This window comes from Monodon monoceros, unplaced genomic scaffold (assembly GCF_005190385.1).
Source record: "Monodon monoceros isolate NGI ecotype Baffin Bay Population unplaced genomic scaffold, NGI_Narwhal_1 Super_Scaffold_9, whole genome shotgun sequence".
NCBI lineage: Eukaryota > Metazoa > Chordata > Mammalia > Artiodactyla > Monodontidae > Monodon > Monodon monoceros.
In genome coordinates, this window is record NW_021703786.1 from 10,929,492 (window position 1) to 10,950,602 (window position 21,111).

Below are 21,111 nucleotides of genomic sequence, written 5' to 3' on the forward strand. Positions count from 1 at the left end.
TATATATATATATATATATATATATATATATATATATATATATATATTTTTTTTTTTGGCCTGGAGGTCTGCTGAAAAAGAAATAGTATTACTTGATTGGCCCTTCATCCCAATTAATAATTTTAACTTTGATAAATTCTGATTTCAGTTATGACTAGTCACATCTTAGCTTTTACCCTTGCTGGTTAATTGGGGTGCTGGGGTTAATCTAAATTAAAACTTAAACTAATAGAGGTCAGCAAGGCAGCTGAAACACCTGAGTGAAACAAATGGGGCTGCCAGGTGCAACTTTATCTTGGCTGTTTCCCAAGAGGGAAGTGGCAGCAAATTGGAGTTGTTTCAGCCTTCTGTAAAGGTGAATGATGGGTGACACTTGTTAATGTACAGCATCTCCGGAAGCATTCCAGATTGCTTTGCTGCCGTACCAACTGCTGCCATCCATGCACAGTCAGTAGGAACTGGACCAGTTGCCAACATCTGGCAGCACAGCAAGGAATGGGTGCAAGTCTCGAAACCCTGCAGATTCTAAATATGGTGCTTAGAAGTGTGCAGGCTTTAATCACTTACCACTCTTTGGCAGCAGGCTACGACAGCTTATCCTAGCCTCGTACATCACATCCCGACATCTGCTGAGCCGCAAGGCAGCTGCACATTCATTTTCTTTTCTTGCCTTTTCTCTTTGCCTCCTATTCCTCTTCTTCCCACTACCATCCCCCCTGCCCCGACCCTGCCTTCCTCCCTTCAGTTTTTCTCCCCCTCCCCAATATGCTTCTTGGGAGAGATGATCTGTAAAGATTACTGCTTCATTGTGTGCAAGTAATTGTGGTGATGCCAGGCCCTTGACAGACACAACGTAGCACCTGTTCTGCTGACCTGGTTAATTTCTTCTGTTGAGTGGGATTTGCCAGAGATTGGAGCTGAAGCCAGTTCAATGATAAGGCTGAAGAAAATGGCTGTATGTTTTCTGTCACCTCCCAATTAAATTGGCTTCATAAAATGCTTTCCTTTATTTGTCAGGGTAGTAAGCCTGAGCTAAGTGTTGCATTCAGAAGTGGTACAATGTATTACAATGGGCCTGTGAGTTTTCATTTGTGTTTTTTTATGTGGTCATAGGGAAGAGCTGGGTGGTGAATATAATACATCTGCCTTTTTTTTTTTTTTTGAAACCATACTTGAAGGCAGACTCTTTGGGTCCATGTTTTGTAAGGAAGAGATTATAGCCACATTGAATTTTAATGTTTCATTGTAAGGGTTTAAAGGCTTACTTGGTTAATTCAGGTGTCACAAGGCTTTGTAAATGCCCTCACCATTGAGAATGGTATTCAGGGTCAGAACACCCAACACGTACACACTCTCTTTGTTTCACAGTGGGCCTTAAGTTACTACAACTTAAAAAATATGTCTGCATTATTTAATAAAGGTACATGTATAGGTGTATGTGTGTGTAAGCATATACATAGAGAGAGGGGGGGCACTGAGGAGTATCAGATATTGTAAGTAATCATACCGCTTTTGAGCTGAAAAGAACCACACAAGAACCTGAGTCCCTGAGATGTTAAGTAACTTCCTGCAAGTCATATAGTAAATGGCAGCACTAGTACTTGACCTCAAGACTGCTTAGGCCAAGTCCTGTTCTTCACATAACTTTATTTCTTAAACACTTCATTCGTGAGCCATAAAAAGACTTCACTATAGTATTACAGTTTTCAGTTCGTAAATAACTAAGCTTCATTTTCTTAGAACCAGAAGAAATATTATGTGTGTTAGAAAGTAATTTTTTTCCCTTTGAAGGCAAATGATTTATTAAACTCCTGGTTTCTTAACAATTCTAATGAAAAAATTAGCCTTCTAGTTGTGTTACCGGTTTGTTTGGAAACTGGAGTTGCTGAAAGCCCAAAGTGTGCCCAGTGGTGATGGTTTCAGGAGGGAAACTTCACTGGCTGCAAACATTGCCAAGTCTCACCCCCTGATGGAATCAGTTTGCATCTGGCTTAGCTCTTGTCAGAGCTCATCCCTGAAGATGATTTCACAAAATATGAAGGTTGCAAATGACCATGAAGGATGAGCCATTCAGAAATGTTTTCAGTATCTATTTTTCATTTTCACGATCCCATTTGCTACTTTTTTAACATTAAGTGCTTTTTTTTTTTTTTTTTTGCGCGATATGCGGGCCTCTCACTGTTGTGGCCTCTCCTGTTGCAGAGCACAGGCTCCAGATGGGCAGGCTCAGCGGCCATGGCTCACGGGCCCAGCCGCTCCGCGGCATGTGGGATCTTCCCGGACTGGGGCACGAACCCGTGTCCCCTGCATCGGCAGGCAGACTCTCAACCACTGTGCCACCAGGGAAGCCCACATTAAGTGCTTTTAAGATATGTTGTCTATATCTCCATTTAAAGTTTTTGTTTGTTTTGATTTGCTTTTTTTAAACCATCCATTGATTTTGACTTGATAGGCCTGAGTTCTTAAAGGATCGAGGAAGGACTAACATTTACTGAACACTAGTTAGTGCCAGCTCCTGGACTGAGTAGACAGGTACTTGACTCACATCTTTATTTAATCCTCCCAAGATCTCCATGTTGAGATATGACTGCACTTAGCAATATGCTGTGCAGTAAAGTGACTGGTTTTATTCTTTTCATAGCCAGGACCTCAAACTAGTTTCTTGTTACCTCGTGAGGTATTTTGTTCTGAAAGGACTAATTGAGCTTAGATATTGACAGATTGATACCTGGATTTCTGAGGGTTCATTAGGATTTTGTATGTTGCTTCTAGCTCTGTTTAGTTTTGATCTGGTTTGTCCTGTCACTTTGAATTTAACCAGGAGCGTCTGGAGAAAGGCATAATAGGTTCTGTTCTTTAGATGGCCACTTTGATGGGTTAAATCTCTCCTTTCATTTGCCATCAGGACATGTCTGTAACTGACCCTGCCACACGCTGGACTTTTGTGTCCAAGACATTTGATAATGCCATAAACAAGTAATTACTATTTCAATGAACTATTAAAAGTCAATAGTGTTAAGAAATAGAGAAGAGGCAAGCTTTCTGACAAGCTGGTTTACTTTAATTAAATTGGTGAGTGATTAATATGGACGGCTGATGTCGTGGCTTTAATAGTATGCATTTAGATCGTAGTGTGGATAAGGGATGTGTGAAGCTATTCCTACGGTTAAGGCAATACTGTGTTCTTGTTGGCATGTATCTTTCCAGTGGTTCAATTGATGGCTAAGAGTATGCTTTAAAGTTTGATTTAAACCTCCTGCTTTTCATTTGTTTTTGGGAAACAGATCCCTTCTGTTCAGAGTAGTATTTCATTTTTAGGTTGACTTTGAAATGTTGCTGTTATTTGAGATGTGGATGATGTTTCTTAAAATTTTGATAACATTTATTACATATAGACCTTTATGGTGACTTTAGAGAGGACGTGAATGTGAAGTACACAAATTTGAAGATTGAAGTTACAGTTAAAGTTATAGGAGAGAGGGACTTCCCTGGTGGCGCAGTGTTTAAGAATCCTCCTGCCAATGCAGGGGACACAGGTTCGATCCCTGGTCCGGGAAGATCCCACATGCCGCAGAGCAACTAAGCCCGTGCGCCACAACTACTGAGCCTGCGCGCCTAGAGCCCACGAGCCACAACTACTGAAGGCCGCACATCTAGAGCCCGTGCTCCGCAACAAGAGAAGCCATCACAATGAGAAGCCTGTGCACTGCAATGAAGAGTAGCCCCCGCTCGCTGCAACTAGAGAAAGCCCGCGTGCAGCAACGAACACCCAACGCAGCCAAAAAAAAAAAAGTTACAGAAGAGAGTTAATCAGTTAGATTTCTTAAGACATAATAAAGGTGTTAAACAAACTCCAAACCAATATCAATGTCCAATTAAACCTCAGTTTTAATAATTACAAAATTATTTTTTGACCATGTGTAAGAATTTTATTTGAGATGCATTCTAGTTCCTGTGCTGCTGTTGTTGATCTCTCAGTGTTTAGACCCAATACAGTATCAGCATCAGCACTGGATGGCATCGGATGGCATTGGATTGCCAGCGTGGGCTCACTGTTGTGCAGGCTGCACAGAACAGGAGCCCAAAAGCCACATTTTAAATGCAAGATCGAGAAATTTCATCACACGGCAGCGTCAGGGGAAGGCACACACGACTGGCCCTGATTTCTTTCAGTTTCCTTGCTTTAAAAAACACCAGAGCCTGACTTCAGTACTACTGCTTCGTTTAGACAAAGGTAAAAAAACCTCAGAACAAAGCCTAAAATAGTTCATTTGATGGAGCCAGCTAGGAAAGAGATAAGAATTGGCTTAGAACTCTCGAAGAAACTTTTCGAACACAAGGGGTACCTTGGCAGTTTACTAGGCAAATATGTGGCCCAAATTGCCTTTTCTGTACTACTAATAAGCCCAATATCAGCTGGCTGAGTGTAAATTAAACACAGCACTCTAGCAGTATTTTAGGAGACCCAAGTAAAGAATTTAGCACTTTAAAAATGGGGAACACTACGTGTTTACTAAAGTGGACATGAAGTCTCCTTGTGAAATTATATTCAATGTATAGCTCCTTTAAAGTAAATTATAGGGACCATGACTTAGCATAGAAAGGGGAAGTTAATAAGCATCTTAAAATATGTATGTGTATTGTAGATCTAGAATAGAACCTAGTTGCTGTAAATTTAGATAGCGTCTTTGAAAATCATCAATGCCAAACTGGCTTTTTACCAACTAGGGCCTAGAGGAAGTAAGTGACTAGGATACGATCACCTCATTTAGGACATTGAAACCCATGTGCTCTTGTTCCCAGTTTGCTTTTCTTTCTAGCGTATTTTGCCGCCTTTTGATCTGACACACTTAAAAATCCACTTGAGCGTTTCCTTTTCAGATTTGTATCTGTTTAGGAAATTGGAGATCCAGTGTATCTGTTTGCATTCTGACAGTTCACATGTTACCACTTTTGTGCAATTATGAACTCCATTCACTTAACAACTGCTGTACCAGATGCTAGGTTTACAAAGACTAATAAGAGAAAACCCCTGCCCAAGGAATTTGTGTCATCTAACAAGAGCAAGATTCTCCTCAATTTTGTATAGTCACACAGCTCCTCTTGAAAAGTATGACTTTGGTAAAATTTAAGTGGAGAAAATAAATGGTGCAAGAGAGCAATCAGGTCCTTGATATAAAAACGTACATGTAGTTGCCTAGTGTTGTCTTATCACAAATGTACCTCAGACATTCGTTAGCACACAGGTTTTTCCCTCAACAGACACCTGATCTAATTCCTAAAGTCATGTCTCAATAACCTGTAAAAGACTCTAAGAGATGCTGTTAGATATAAACTGGATAATAGTATAAATTCACTATTTTCCAGGCATATAGTCATTGTTAGAAGCCAGTATTGAGATGCCGGTATCCACTGAAACCTATTACAGATTAGAAGAGCATTCAGGGGACTTCCCTGGAGGTCCAGTGGGTTAGACTCCGTGCTCCCAATGCAGGGGGCCCGGGTTCGATCCCTGGTCAGCAAACTAGATCCCGCAGGCCGCAACTAAGCAGTCCGCACACCGCAACTGAGGCCTGGCACAGCCAAAATAAATAAATAAATATTAAAAAAGAAGAAGAAGAAGAGCATTCAGGGAGACACTGCTTTGGGAAAGATCCCTGGTCTTCTCCTTACTTGCTGCAAGTAATAATAAATCCTTCCTTTTTCCCCCCCCCAAAAAAGGAAAAAAAAAAAAAAGAGCATATTCAGGTTGGTGATGGGTATTTGAGGGTTCATTTTGCTGTAGCCAACTTTTGTGTAGTTTTGAAGTTTTCTGTAATAAAAAGTTAAGGAGAAGAAAAGCCTTCAGATTTCTTTCTTCCATTAATTGATTCAGCAAATATGTGAGTACCTACTGTATATTTATTGAGTAACTGTTGTTCTAGGCTGTGCAGCCTAATGCAGTAGCCGCTAGCCACGTGTAGCTACTTAAATTGTAGTTAATTAATTAAAGTAAAGTTGAAAATGCAGTTTGTCAGTCATGCTAGCCACATTTCAAGTGCTGCAGCCACATGTGCTAGTGGCTACTGTAGTGGACAGTGCAAACACTGAGCATTCCCAGCATCACAGAAAGGTCTCTTGGAGCTCTTTTAGGGGCTGGAACAAAGCCAAGTCCTGCCCTCATGAGCATTCATTCTAGCTTAGAGACAGGATGATAGTGTGACCCTGCAGTGGAAAACGATGAAAGAAGGGGGTCTAGGGTAGGGATGGGATGGTTACTGTTTTCACATAGGGTGGTCCGGGGATAAGGTGATACTTGAGCAGAGCCGGGAGGGCAGCGAGCAACAGAACCATGTAGGTGTTGGGGGGAAGAGCGTTGGGGACAAAGGGAATGGCAAGTGCCAAGTCTCTGAGACATTGCAGAGGCTAGCATGTTCCAGGAAAATCGGGGAGGCCAGTGCCACTGGGGTGAGTAGGTGAGAAAGAGTGGGATAGGAGAGGAAGTCAGAGAGGTAATGGGAGGCCAGGTCCTGAAGGACCTTGTAGGCCACTGTAAGGTGTTGGCTTTCACTGTGATTGAGATGGGAAGCCACTAGAGGGTTTTGAACAGAGGAGTGACAAGATTGGACTAATATTTTTAAAGAATCACTCTGAGGACTGTGTTGAGAATAAACTCTAAGGAGGCAGGGTGGCAAACAGGAAATAGGAGACCCTCATGATAGTCTGGGTAAGGGATGGTGGTAGCTGGAACTAGGATGCTTTGGAGGGACTGCTGAGAAGTGGTTGGACTCTGAATTTATGCTGAAAGTTGAACTGACAGGATTGGTTGATGGATTGTGTGTGGAGTGTGGAAAGAGGTGTCCAGGACTTTAAGGTTTTTGGCCTGAGCAATTGGATGGATGAAGTTGCTGTTTACTGAGATGGGGAAAAACAGTGAGAGAAGCTAGTTTGGAGGAGAAATCTGGAACTCAGCTTTGGTTATACTAGGTTTTTTTCCCCCCGTGGACTGTGTTGTCTTTAATTATTTTTTTTTTTGGTTTTTGTTGTTTGTTTGTTTTTGTTTTTGTTTTTTGCCGTACGCATGCCTCTCACTGTTGTGGCCTCTCCCGCTGCGGAGCACAGGCTCCGGACGCGCAGGCTCAGCGGCCATGGCTCACGGGCCCAGCCGCTCCGTGGCATGTGGGATCTTCCCGGACCGGGGCACGAACCCGTGTCCCCTGCATCTGCAGGCAGACTCTCAACCACTGCGCCACCAGGGAAGCCCCATGCATAAGTATATTAATGTGTTTGACTTCGGGTTGCTGCCCCAGGCTTCACTGGGACGTTTATGGTATATACACTGTATCACCGTCCCCCAAATCGAAAAAGTTCTGGATTCCAAGACACATCAATCCTCAAGGGATTGTGAATCTGTATGACAAAGGGACAGCGTGCAGGGGAGTCGAGGATGTTGACCAGGAGTGACTATCCTGATGGACTGTGGAATCACGTGCACCTGAGTAAAGAGAGAAGTGAGCATGTGAGGAGAGGAGGAGGCATGCTGAAAAGGTGGCAGGATCAATGGGTTATCGATCCTGGTGGGGCTGAAGAATTATTGGAGTCTGAATCCCGGAAAGAGAGGTTGAGGTTTGTTTCAGCTCGGCTTTTAATCCTTAAAAGACATAATTACAGAATACAAGTTAGTACTGCCCTTTTGGTTTCTTACTTGTGAATCCTTTTTAGTAAGATCTTCTCTAGTTCTGAATGACTCCCTCTTTATTCTTTCGGTACAAACGATATATTGTATGGTGTCATTAAAAGAATCATTGCCAAAGAATGCCCAGAAATAGTCAGTGATTGAGCTGGTGTCCCAAAGGATATATAAGCCCTCTCCTCACCTTTTTTATAGATAGAATAAATATATATATACACACATCAGGACATCTGCCTGGTGACCAAGGGACAGAATACTGGAAATGGGGGCTGTTGGAAGTTCTAAACAATAGCACTCCTGGCACATTGTTACTTTTGGTATAGATTAGGAAGAGTGGCTTAATGCAGTCACTTAGTCCTTGTACAGTTCTTTCTATGTGTAGAAAAAAGAAAGGAAAAGCAAATTGGCAAAAAGAAGTTCTTTAGCAGTCGAATTGCCTAATTCTCACTCTGTCTTCACACATTAGAGCCTAATACTGATGGTGATTTACTTACACTTCTAGTTAATAATTAGACATTGGGAGACACTATATATCACACCTAATGGAACGTATGGGGTCTGTTGAGAAAGTTTTCTGTTTCGACTAATAAATTTTAACCCAAATGGCCAAGCCAAGTGAAATATCATGGCCTTTGAAATATTTTAGAACTGTGCTGAGAAAACAGTGTGACTTTATTCAGTGAATGGATTTATCATCCCTTCCAAATCACAGGCCTTAGCTCCAGCTCTGGAGTGGAGGCACGAGGCAGTACTGAATCAGAAAGTGGAAAAACTAATCAAATCCTTAGAGACCAAGGACAGTGAGGCGGAGTTAGGCTGACTTTTTCAGTGGTAGCCTCTAGCTGTACATTTTCTGATTTTAGTAAGCAAAGGTGGGTTATCTGTAACTTCAGTAGTAAGGTGCACTTGGGTTTTATTCATACACCCTGATTTCCCTCCATTCTTCCCTGTGTTATTATTCTGGTAAATATTGTACTTGCCACGGCATAAGTTGGGTGCTTTTCATCTTTGATCGCAATATCTAGAACTCAACTCTTTCCTTTTAGAAATATCATTGAATAGTCACTGTGTACAAGGCCGTGTGCGGAGTTCTGTGGGAGGAGAGAATTTGAGTGAGAGCGTATCCTGCTTACAAGACGCTTACAGCCAAGCAAGGGAGACGACATGAACATAGACAACCAGAGTGCTTGGCCAGGGAGTGATAAAGAATTCAGGAGAGGGAGAGATTAATAACAGTCTGGGAGAATTAGAGAAGGCTGCCGGGAGGAGATGGCGTTTGATCCAGGCCCTTGCAAAAGGATAGAGAGGGTGATCTGGAGGGTGAGGTTGAGGGGCAGGCTGAGGAGGGAGGGGATTGTGGGAGCAGGGGTGGGGGTGTGGTCACAGGTCATGGAAAGGGAAGAGCAGTTAATTGTCCTAATAGAATAAATGATAAGGGAGAGCATCGCTTTTGCCCCAGTTTAGCATGGCGTAGTTTGGGAAAACTCTGCAAGTAATAGCCTACTTTGCAAGTATTGACTCACTGTTTTTTGTGAATCTTCTGTGCTTTTTACATTTTCTTCCTTCCATTCTGCTTTTCCTTCATTTCATATCTTATTTGTTATCCACTGTTGACAACCAGTAGAAAGGAACATTGAATTACTGTACTTGTTCATTGTTGTTGTTAGCAGCTGTCGTGATTCAGCTCTGGAAGGTGTTGAATTTTTTTGTCCCAAATTGCATTTTGTGATTATCTGATGAGTATTGTTATCTGATGTTGACAGTATTTCTCTTTATTGAAAGACTTACATTTTGCTAAGTGCTTTACTTTTATCATCTTTTAAAATCCCAAATCAACTTTGTTGAGGTACAGTTATTATGAGGAAACTGAGTGTCACTCAGAGAGGTCATATAACTTGTCCCAAACTACGCAGCTAGTAACGGGCATAGCTGGAATTCAGAACCCAGATGTGTCAGACTCCAAAGCCCTGGCGTTTTACGGACTCATTGGCAAATGTTTACAGTTACATTGAACCATGGGGCGCGCTCACTCACGGAATTGAAAGCTCATATCCGGAAGCATGAGATCTTAGAAAATGGGAGATGGGAACCTGCAACTGAGATTTGACAAACCTATTTCATAGATAAAAGATATTTAAATAGAAAACACTATACTGAAATTAATTCAGATCTTTATTATAAAGATGTCAAGACACCTTTCTTGTAGTAAAAAACCAACTTGAAGATACTACAGGAAGGGGTCAGGGTGTGGGGGAGTGGTTAGAGGAAGCACAAAAGATCTGTTTCCTCTCTTCTCTTCCCGAGAAGAACCAAGTTTTTCCTTTGGGAAATGAGACCCAAGAGGGAGGCTAGATCTACATCATTTTAACAGTAAAATAATGAGAGGTGTTTAAGATCTTTCCATTCATTTGGATTAAATAGTTTTTTGTTTTTGTTTTTTTTAATTCAGGCACTTTTGGAATGGTTAAAAAAAAGGGTAATTCCTACCCACTTAAACCACCCAGTTCTCTAGGCCCTGTGTGAGATGTGAGAGAAGGAGAATATTGTTTCAGGAGGAGGAGGTGCTGGTAATCGGTAGTGATAAAAACAAGGAGGTTCCTCAGTTGCTTGGGTAGGTAGTGGTGCTCTGGATTAGAGGCAGGGTATTTCTTTTGTTTAAAAACAAAAGGAGTGTGTGTGTGTGGTAAATAAACAAAAATTTGGTATTTTCTGCCAGAAGCAATTTTTCCCCCTCTGTGTATGTATATTTATTGAGCTCCTTCTATGGCCAGTGGACAGGATAGAGTGGTGAGCACAGTCAGATACATTCTCTGCTCTCTGTGAGGTAGACAGTCGGCCAGTGGAGGAAATAGACAATAGGCATGTAATCCGCTAGTAAAATGTAAATTAAGTACAGCAAGAACATCATGTGAATGTGTATAGAGGGGTGCAGTTAAGATAGGCTTTCCTGAGGAAAAGGTGGTTGAGCTGAGATTTAGCGAATGAGGAGAGAAGGTGGGATGTAAGCGGGTTAATGGCTAGGGAAGCATGTTCCAAGCAGTTGCAGGTCCAAAAAAAGGGCTGCATGGTGGGAGCGAGCCTGGGAGCATTTCAGGTACAAAAGGAGTGCTGGTGGGACTGGAGCACCGAGGTGGAAGGTTAGGCTGGAGAGGTAGGTAAAGGGGCCTTTAGGCTGCAATAAGAATTGTATACTCTGGCGTACGTGCATTTTGAAAACATTACTCTGACTGTACGGAGCAGAACAAAATGAAGGAGGGGCAGGTGCAGATGCCAGGAGCCCGCTACACTAACTCAGGTGAGAGCACGTCTGTTTCATTCTTCATTGCTTCCCCAGTGTGCTAAATGTTTATGGAGTGAATGAAGATGATAACAGCCTATACTAGGGTACAGGCAATGGAGACAGAGAAAAATGGACAGGTTCATGAATTGGTGCATCACATATATAAGTCTCGGAGATAGATTAGATATTGAGTGTAAGGGAAAAGGAATTCCAGGGATAACTCTTAGGTCATTGAAGCCTTGAAAATAGAATGAAATTCTTGGCGGGGAGCATATGGAGTGAGAAGAAAAGAAAGCTTGGGACTTCCTTGGTGGCACAGTGGTTAGGAATCCACCTGCCAATGCAGGGGACACAGGTTCAAGCCCTGGTCCAGGAGGATCACACATGCTGCGGAGCAACGGAGCCTGTGCGCCACAATTACTGAGCCTGCGTGCGACAGCTACTGAAGCCTAGCCTGTGCTTCACAACAAGAGAGGCCACCGCAATGAGAAGCCCGCGTACCACAACGAAGAGTAGGCCCTGCTCACTGCAACCAGAGAAAGCCTGCGCAGAGCAATGAAGACCCAGCATGGCCAAAAATAAATAAATTAATTTTTTTGAAAAAAGAAAGCTTGGAACTGAGTCTTGAGGGATGTTAGCATTTAATGTTTGGGTAGAGGAGCTGGCTGAATATGGCGTAAAATGAAGGAGGTGCCTCAAAGATGCCAAGAAAAGGGTGTTTCAGGAAGGTGAGAATGTCCAGCGTCACTTGCTGCTTCAAGAAGTCTAGAAGGATGAGTCATGACATGTTCATTAGACACGGGCATCTTGAGACCTGGGCCTGAGGTGTTTCAGTAGAATAATGGAGCCAGAACTGTTGGGTGGTGCAGAGTTGGTTGAGGAGTGAGTGGGCAATGTGCAAAGGGGACAGAGAAAAAAATAGTTACCTACGGACAGTGGGTCATCTTGTGGAGATTTTATACTATAGGTGTGGACAATATAGTATATGTGGATTTATCTTTTGTATGCTTCAAATATAGTAGGAAAATTGCAGATGACTCCTTTTGGGTATAATTTGAAAGACTGGAGATCTGAGAACTAAAAAAAAAACGGGTAGTAAAGCAGGAGTTAGAGCAGAAATATTTCTTCACTAAGAATTCTTGTGGGAGCTAGAGAGGAAGCTGAAGGGAGAGTAAACCCAAGCCTTATGAATCCACTTTTTATATCTATCCGTAAGGGAGGGGCTGAAACACATGTAAGAGGGGTTGACTGCACTTCTTTCATGTGCTCTCTATGTATTGGGGAGGGAGTTTGAAAAATCCTGACTCGGTGAGGCTAAGTAAGTTACATACAGGGTTGCCCCAACCTTTTTTCCATCTCAAGCATCTGTGGCTATGAACCATGGAAACCTGAGAGGTAGGAGTCAGTAACTGTGGGTTACAAATTCAGAAAGCCAGGGAATATGAGGCTATAAAACCAAATGCTTTAAAAATTACTTGGGACTTTTGATAAGGGTGCCAAAACAATTTAATGGGGAAAAGAATAGTCTTTGAAGGGACTTCCCTGGTGGCGCAGTAGTTAAGAATCCGCCTGCCAATGCAGGGGACATGGGTTCCATCCCTGATCTGGGCAGATCCCACGTGCTGCAGAACAGCTAAGCCCGTGCGCCACAGCTCCTGAGCCTGTGCTCTAGAGCCCGTGCTCCGCAACAAGAGAAGCCACTGCAATGAGAAGCCCACGTACCACAACGAAGAGTAGCCCCCGCTCGCCGCAACTAGAGAAAGCCCATGCACAGCGACGAAGACCCAACGCAGACAAAAAAAAAGCACAAAAAACAGTGTATTCAAATAAAAGTAAATCTATAAAAAAAAATAAAGCTGTTTAAAAAAAAAAGAATAGTCTTTGAACAAGTGGTGCATTTTGGATATCCACATGCAATAGAATGAAGTCGGACCCCAACCTCATACCACACATAAAAGTTAACTCAAACTGTATCCTAGATCTAAATATAAGAACTAAAATTATAAAGCTCTTAGAAGAAAACATGGGAGTAAATCTTCATGACCTTGGGTTAGGCAGTGGCTTCTTAGATACAATACCAAATACACCAATGACAAAAGAAAAAATTGGACCACATCAAAGTTAAAAACTTCGATGACAGTCCACAGAATGGGTGTTAATAAGGGACTGGTATCCAGAGTATATAAAGAACTCTTAAAACTCAGTCATAAAAAGACAACCTCATTAAAGAATGGGCAAAGCATCTGAATAGACATTTCTCCAGAGAAGATATGCAAATGCCCAGTAAGCACAGAATGATGATTAACTTCATTTGCCATCAGGGAAATGCAAATCAAAACCACAATGAGATAATACTTTACACCCACTAGGGTGGCTATAATGAAAAAGACAGGTAATAGCAAGTGCTGGCAAGGATGTGGAGAAGTTGGACCCCTCATATGCTGGTAGTGGGAAGGTAAAGTGATGCAGCATTTTTGGAAGACAGTCTGGCAGTTCCTCAAAATGTTAAACGTAGAGTTAACTGCAATGACCTAGCAATTCTCCTCTTAGGTATAAACCCAAGAGAGATGGAAGCATATGTCCGCGCAAAGAGTAGTACGTGAATGTTCATAGCAGCATTATTCATAATAGCCATAAAGTGGAAGTAACCCAAATGTCCCTCAATGGTGAATGGCTAAACAAAATGTGGTATATACATACAAAGGAATATTTTTTTATGCACATCATACAAAAATACTCAGTATGATCAACTTTATTGCAAACATATGAAATTTTAAAGAATTTTTATTGGAGTATAGTTGATTTACAATGTTTTATTATTTTCAGGTGTACAGCAAAGTGATTCAGTCAATACATATACATCTATCCACTCTTTTTTTAGATTCTTTTCCCATATAGGCCATTACAGAGTATTGAGTAGAGTTCCCTGTGCTCTACAGTTGGTCCTTATTAGTTATCTGCTTTATATATAGTAGTGCGTATGTGTCATTCCCAGTCTCCCAGTTTATCCCCCACCCCCCGCTTATCGTGACTGTAAGCTTGTTTTCTGCATCTGTGGCTCCATGCAGCGATGGACGATGCCACGGCATCCACGAAGGAATGTTTCTCAGCCATAAAAAGGAAGGAAGTACCAACATATGCTACAATGTGAATAAAGCTTGAAAATCTGTTAAGTGAAATAAGCCAGTCATAAAAGGCCATATATTATATGATCCTCTTTATATGAGATGTCCAGAATGGGCATGTCTATAAAGACAGAAGGATTAGTGGTTGCTTAGGGCTACTGGGGGTATGTGGCTGGTGGATACTGGGGATGACAGCTAGTATGGGGTTTCTTTTAGGTGGGATGAAAGTGTTCTAAAATTAAATATGATTGCACAGTTCTGAATTTACTAGAAAGTGCTGAATTATATACACTCTGAATGGGTGAATTGTATGGTAAGTGAATTATAGCTCAATAAAGTTATAAACAGTTGTTTGGCATTATCTGCAGCAAATCAAAATAAATGTTATTTGTATTATTTCTAGTATGTTTTCATGTTTTATTTTACGGAACAGAAAAATATTCATAAGAGATTTTTAAAAAAAATAAATTTATTTGTTTATTTTTTGGCTGTGTTGGGTCTTCGTTGCTGCACGTGGGCTTTCTCTAGCTGTGGCAAGCAGGGGCTACTCTTCATTGCGGTGCACGGGCTTCTCATTGCGGCGGCTTCTCTTGTTGTGGAGCACGGGCTCTAGGCGTGCAGGCTTCAGTAGTTGTGGCACACGGGCTCAGTCGTTGTGGCTCGCGGGCTCTAGAGCGCAGGCTCAGTAGTTGTGGCGCATGGGCTTAGTTGCTCCGCGGCATGTGGGATCTTCCCGGACCAGGGCTTGAACCTGTGTCCCCTGCACTGGCAGGTGGACTCTTAACCACTGCGCCACCAGGGAAGTCCTACTTGCATGGTTTTAAATAACGTGTTTATGTGACTGTTGATTTATTGATGTCCATCATTTTTCAAATCCTCTCTTTTTTTTTTTTTTCCTCCCCCCCTTCCCCGCCCCCACTTCAAATCCTCTCTTGATTTCCCATTGTGGTAGTGAGGCCCTGCTCCCTCCTCACTCCCAATACTTCAGTTCTCCATTCTTCTGTTGTACTTATTGTCGCAGTTTTGTGAAAACAATTGTTTCCAATATATGATTAATAAATGTTCACAAGTGATGTACTATGATTACATTTCCTTACAAATTTGTTTTTTCCTAGAGCGAATAATACCCGCTTTTAAAAGATGTACTTAACCTATCATTTTCCCCCTTTCTCCTGGAGCGCTCGCTCCTGGAGCTCCCTGGACTCTTCCTTTCTGGAACAGGCTCTCTGGGGCTGTGCCATTTGTAGTCCTGGGACTTGCCTCACTTCTTTCCTGAGGTAGACCTGTTTTCTAACATCTCCTGTCTTCGTCCTTCTTGCCGTGTGCTCTCATTTTACTGAGGCACATCTTCCTGTGAAAGAGCATGTGGAAAGTAAATTGTTGAGTCCTTGCCTATGTGAAATGCTTTATGTAGCTCTCATACTTGGTTAGTATTTTGGCTGTGTATGGAACTTGAGGTTGAAAGTTATTTTCCTCAGAATTTTGAAGGCCTTGCTCTGCTATCCTCTGGCATCTGTCATTGCTATTGAGATGTCTAATCCCATTTAGATTTACAGTCCTTAATATTTAGGGTGACTATAATTCATTGTCAAAACTGGGACCCTTGAGGTGCTAGCCTGAAAGAATAGCAGGACAGCAGGCATTAACCAGGACTCCCTGGGGTAGCTGGGGCCATGTGGTCACCCTCTTTACATGTGACCTATTTTTCCTCTAACCATTTAGGATCTTCTCTTTGCTTCTGGAGTTCCACATTTCATGATGATGTATCTTACCAAAGGTCCTTTTTCCTTCATTGCACTAGGTTGCACTAGGTTGTGGTGGGTTCATTCTCCTCCTTCGATTTGGGGAAGTTTTTAAAATTATTTCATTAATAATTTTCTCCCAGCCTTTGTTAGGCAGGTGTTTGACATTCTGGATTATCCTCTAAGTTTTTTTCTTCTCTCACAAATAATCAAGGGGATATCATCTTTGGGCCTTCTTGTTTTATATCTAAGAGATTTTTGTACATTTATCTTCCAGTTATTCTATTGAAATTTTTAAACATTTCTGTTTTGCGTTTAATTTCTTGTTTTACTCTTTTCTCATAGCATCCCATTCTTGTGGAAATGTGTCTTCTCTCACTTCTGAGGTCATCCATCGTGAGTTCTTTTCTCTTTCTTTTCTTTTTCTTTCTTCTTTTTTTTTGTGTGCGTTTGTTTTGTTTGTTCTCTGCGTTGCTTTCTTGAGTCCCTTTTTTTTCTGTTTGTTTTGGTCTGTGTCTGAGGCTTTCCTCAGATGTTGGTGATCCTTAACTGTCCCTTCGTGTTTCAGAGTAAGGCATTCAAAAGTATCTCTGGAACCTGGGCAGAGCTTTTTGGCTCCTTTATATATAATTTTGCTGTGAACTAATGTCTTGGTTGTCAGAACTTGGAAATCTTATTTTCCGGGGAGACAGGGGACGACCATGCAGTTTCTCCAGAAAAGGCTCCTCTCCTCTCCTGCCTAGGAAATTTTACACATGGTGCTAGCGTTCTGTGTAGAGGGTGGGGGAAGGAGACAGAAGGTCCTAGAGTTGAGCATCGAGCCTTTCCCTTATGCCCCATCTCAGCCTTCCGTGCCTCACATCTCTCAGTTTGGAGCTTTTGTGGCTCAGTTTTTCCAGAGAATAAAGCTTCTTTTCTCCCTGTGGGGTAGTCACTTGGTTGTGTGGGATAATGGAGAAGGCCCATGGTTCTGCCCCCTCCCCCTTCTCCACCTTTCAGGGTAACTGCCCTCCAAGAGCTCATCTCACAGGGATTCTGTGGGCCTCATTAGCTCCACCCTCACCTTCATTCCCTCTGGACATTTGGGTGATAACTTCCTTTTACTCCTTCATCTCCTGACTGTCTTTGAAAATTTTGTGAAAAGCTACTCTCATTAGCTCTCCCTTTTCTCTTCTTTCTTGCGGGTTAATACATTTATTTTTTTCCCTCCACTGTCTTTTAGAGGAGTTGAGAAGGGAGAAGAGATAGACTAATGTGTTCAAACTGCCATTTTTAACTGACTGTGGCGTGCGTTTTTCCAGGCAGAGTATTATAAACGTTGATTCGATTCTGAATAGTACCGTCGGTGCCATTCCTCACATACGTTGTTATGGGTTAAATAGGTTTTTGTGGGCTGGCCTGGAAACCCAGCTACATCTATGATTTTCCCCTGGAACTAGAGAAACAATCAAGCCTTTCTGAATTGACTCTCTGGAGGAATTATAACAGACTGGAACAAAAATATTTCGTATATCTCTCCATTTTCCAAATCACATAGAAAATTAGGACTATTGTATCATTATTGTTGAAATAAAAAGCTCCAGTAACTAACAGAAACCGGAATTTTAATGGAAAAGTTTGGTCATAAAGTTAAGCTTTGAAAATTGAACTGAGAAGCAAAGCTAAGTTCTTCAGCAGTATCCCTAAAACTTCATTATTCGGCAACTTTTTTGAAAGCATTTTTCCTAATTAAATTTAAGCCCAGTGATAGAGCTGTGGGAAATAGCAATAGCCACGAGAAGCATTTGTTTACTTATTTTCTTGCTACTTTCTTATTCTTGCCTTGCACACAACAGGGCCTTCTGAAACATTGGACTGAATAAACTAGACTCAGCCAGATAGACCAATAAAACTCTCTTCCTAACCATGAATGACTAAGAATAGCTGTGAGACACTTGGGTAGTGAAAATGCAACCCAGAATATGTAAAGTGCACAGGGTGCTTGAGAGTAAATGCTGCACCAGCTTGGTGTTGGAACTGCAGAGACCACTGCGAGTGGAACAGACCCACTGCGGGTGCGGCTCCCGTTGCCAGCCTCCCACGTTGTGCTGGGGCAGCCTTCCCTGAGCGCTCCTTCCCAGTGGCCGTGATGGCCCCAGTCTCAAGGGATCAGAGATCATTAAGAAAACCAGGAATCGTGGCTGTTATCTCTTATGTGGCTGGAACAAGGTAAGGGCAACGAGATGTAGTGATCCCATTATTTTCCTTCTTTTTTATTTTGTTTTCTCTTCTTCTTTTTTATTAAAAGAGAAAAAGATTCTTTTTGTTAACCTCTCCCCTCCCCGCCCGCCTCCCCTAACCTTGCTTTTGACAGGATGTTGACTAGGAACCAGAGCCCATTTTGGCTTAGCCTTAAGGGCAGCTGTTTACAGAGTAGCGGTGTTACATAGGGTTCCTGTGTCGTATGTCTGTGTAACACAGGATTTGGATCTTGTATTTAGCTGCCAGAAGTGACTGTGATGAAGTAGGGGAGATAAACTGATAGATTGGCTGCCAGAAAGATGTTGGGAGTCAATCAGATAAACAGGGCAGAGAAATAGCTTGCTGTTTTCTAGTGATAATAAACCAGAGGCCTCTGGTCCCCGCATTTTTAAATGTAATTGCCATTGTAGTAATAATGTCTAAAATAAGCAAATGAGAAAACATCACAGGAGGTTTTTTATTTGCGATTGAGATATCCTTTTCCCTTTCGCAATAAAGATTCGTCCTATATGGAAATGAGTATTTTTACAAATTTGTTGTGCTTCTTCCAGTGCCTACTTACATAAACAAATGACAATTAGAGAGTGAACTACTTTCGTAGGAATTTATCCCTCCTTCGTTATCCTCCCACAGACTTTGGCTGTTTAACTTGATGAACTATCTGTATTGCTCCCATGCCTTACCTACAAAATAATTACTTATTTTTGTGAAAAAACAAGTTTTAAAGTCAAACCTGTGTTATTGACAGGTGATAAGCAGGAAGGAGTTTATTTTAGTGTCTTCCCTTGGATTTCTCTCAGAAGATTTTTAATTAATTAATTTATTTTTGTCTGTGTTGGGTCTTCGTTGCTGTGCGCGTGCTTTCTCTAGTTGCGGCGAGGGGGGGCTACTCTTCATTGCGGTGCGCGGGCTTCTCATTGCGGTGGCTTCTCTTGCAGAGCGTGGGCTCTAGACGCGTGGGCTTCAGTAGTTGTGGCACGAGGGCTCAGTAGCTGTGGCTCGCAGGATCTAGAGCGCAGGCTCAGTAGTTGTGGCGCACAGGCTTAGCTGCTCTGAGGCGTGTGGGATCTTCCCAGACCAGGGCTTGAAACCCGTGTCCCCTGCATTGGCAGATGGATTCTTAACCACTGTGCCACCAGGGAAGTCCCTCTCAGAAGATTTTTGGAATTTTAATCTCTGTTGCTGTTTCCCTGTATATAGCACTTGTGTAGGAGAGATGATATCTAGTTTTATTATTGTAATTTAAAATTCTCCTTCTTTAGTGTTTAACTTTTAAATCCATTGCTTCTTCTCACGTGGGACTTTAAGATCCAATGCAAATTCTTCAGTCTGTGTGTAAGATACAGATTTAGGCTTTGATTGCATGCGGTGGGATACCCAGTATTAAGAGGAGAGTAGGAGAGTGATTTAGAGTTCCCATGGAGTTCATTGTGGGGCTGAGAGACTGGCTGTCTGTGTTGTGTTTCCAATATGCACATATGACTTTCTTTAGGTTCCTTATTAAAGTTGTTGTGGCTGTGAATGTGTTGGTGTCATATATGGTTAAGTTATTTATTAGTAAGCATGCTAGGGTACCAGCTGTGGAAAGCAAGAGAGTGAAGTCCACACTTTTAGTTATATCTAATAAAGGCTTTTTGCCTAAGGAAGACCTTCCTGACTGCCAGAGGTTATAGGTCAGAAGTTAACCATGTACCATTATCCTATTGGTGAGAAGCTGATGCGTGTTCCTCTTTGCCGCCCAGCCCTTCCCACCTGACCTTTTATAGATTCTCCACTGATATCGATGAGGTGGACAAAACTAATCATAAAAACAATGAAAGGAATGTTGCATACTCATTGATCCATTTGAAATGAACTGCAGTACAATAAGTCTTTCAAATGGACTTTGTTCTCAGCTATTGCTTATAGCTCTTTTTAAAGATATATAAATATGAAAGGGTTAATGGGAATTCAGTCATGCTCTTGCCACTGAGCTGTCCCTTATTGATTGTAGTTTAGAGCTGTCACTATGCCATTCAGAATTCCTCCTGTGCCCTTTTAAAGTCAGTTGGTGCTGGGAGATGATAAATAAATCACTTGCTTTCCTTTTTCCCCTAGCTCCTTCGAGAACTCATAGAACGGAAGACGAGCTCCTTGGATCCCAATGATCAGGTGGCCATGGGAAGGTAATTTAGATATGGCTTTCTGTTCATGCAAGTAGCCTGTATAATAGTTTCTCCCTCTGAGTCTCCTTAATTCAGCCTCCAAGGCAACGATTGGTCCTAAAATTATAAAAGTTGAGAGCTCCCTGGTGGCCTAGTGGTTAGGATTCCGGGCTTTCACTGCTGTGGACCGGGTTCAGTCCCTAGTCAGGGAACTGAGATCCCACAAGTCATGCCGCACAGCCAAATGAAAAAAAAAAAAAAGTTAAGCAAGATAACAAGAACTAGACAGACAGAGTGATGGAAATTGTTTACCCTACCTACATTGCCTTAAGTGCAGTTTGAATAAGAGATTATAAAATGCCTATAGGTGTTTATTTTAGGGTTTGTTTCACAAAGTCCTTCTTAATCTCTTTGCTCTCTGGATTGGGCTGTGATTTTATCTGTATGAATCTCTGACCAGTGGGTAAAAAGCATCCACCCAGATGCATGCTCTCAGCTGTCAGGACGTGGCACTGTGCACAACAGGTTCCTTGCTCTGGGAGAGTGTGCCCTAATTTAGACCTCCACCCCTTCAGTGAAAGCTGTGGCACAATTAGAAATGGAACGTGGCGGCATTACCCAGATGTCAGGGTAGAATGGAAAGTAGTGAAGGAAGGCCCTTGTGTATGCTTCATCCTGTGGCTGGAAAATAAAAAGGACGTTGAGAGTGCTACCTAATGAATAGTGTACATTTAAATAGCCATGAGCCATAATTTGCAAAAGCATGAAAGGAAACAAAAGCTGCAAGTATCAGAATGGGATTCTGGGGCAGAGCAGCATTTTGAGATCACAATGAAAAATTTGTGTTGATGAAATAATTTTATGTGAGTAAAACATATGAATTTTAGGGTAGGATGTTGATATTTTG

General features: G+C 42.0%; 1 protein-coding gene across 3 annotated transcripts in view; it reads left to right on the forward strand.

The window, feature by feature from the left end:
* Positions 1 to 21,111, forward strand: part of AATF (apoptosis antagonizing transcription factor) — a 98,991-nt gene that overhangs the window by 42,988 nt on the left and 34,892 nt on the right. For all 3 annotated transcript variants that reach the window (XM_029211920.1, XM_029211919.1, XM_029211921.1), the window contains exon 9: positions 20,158 to 20,225. In XM_029211920.1, the coding sequence (XP_029067753.1) occupies positions 20,158 to 20,225 (68 nt within the window). The remainder of the gene's footprint in view (positions 1 to 20,157; positions 20,226 to 21,111) is intronic.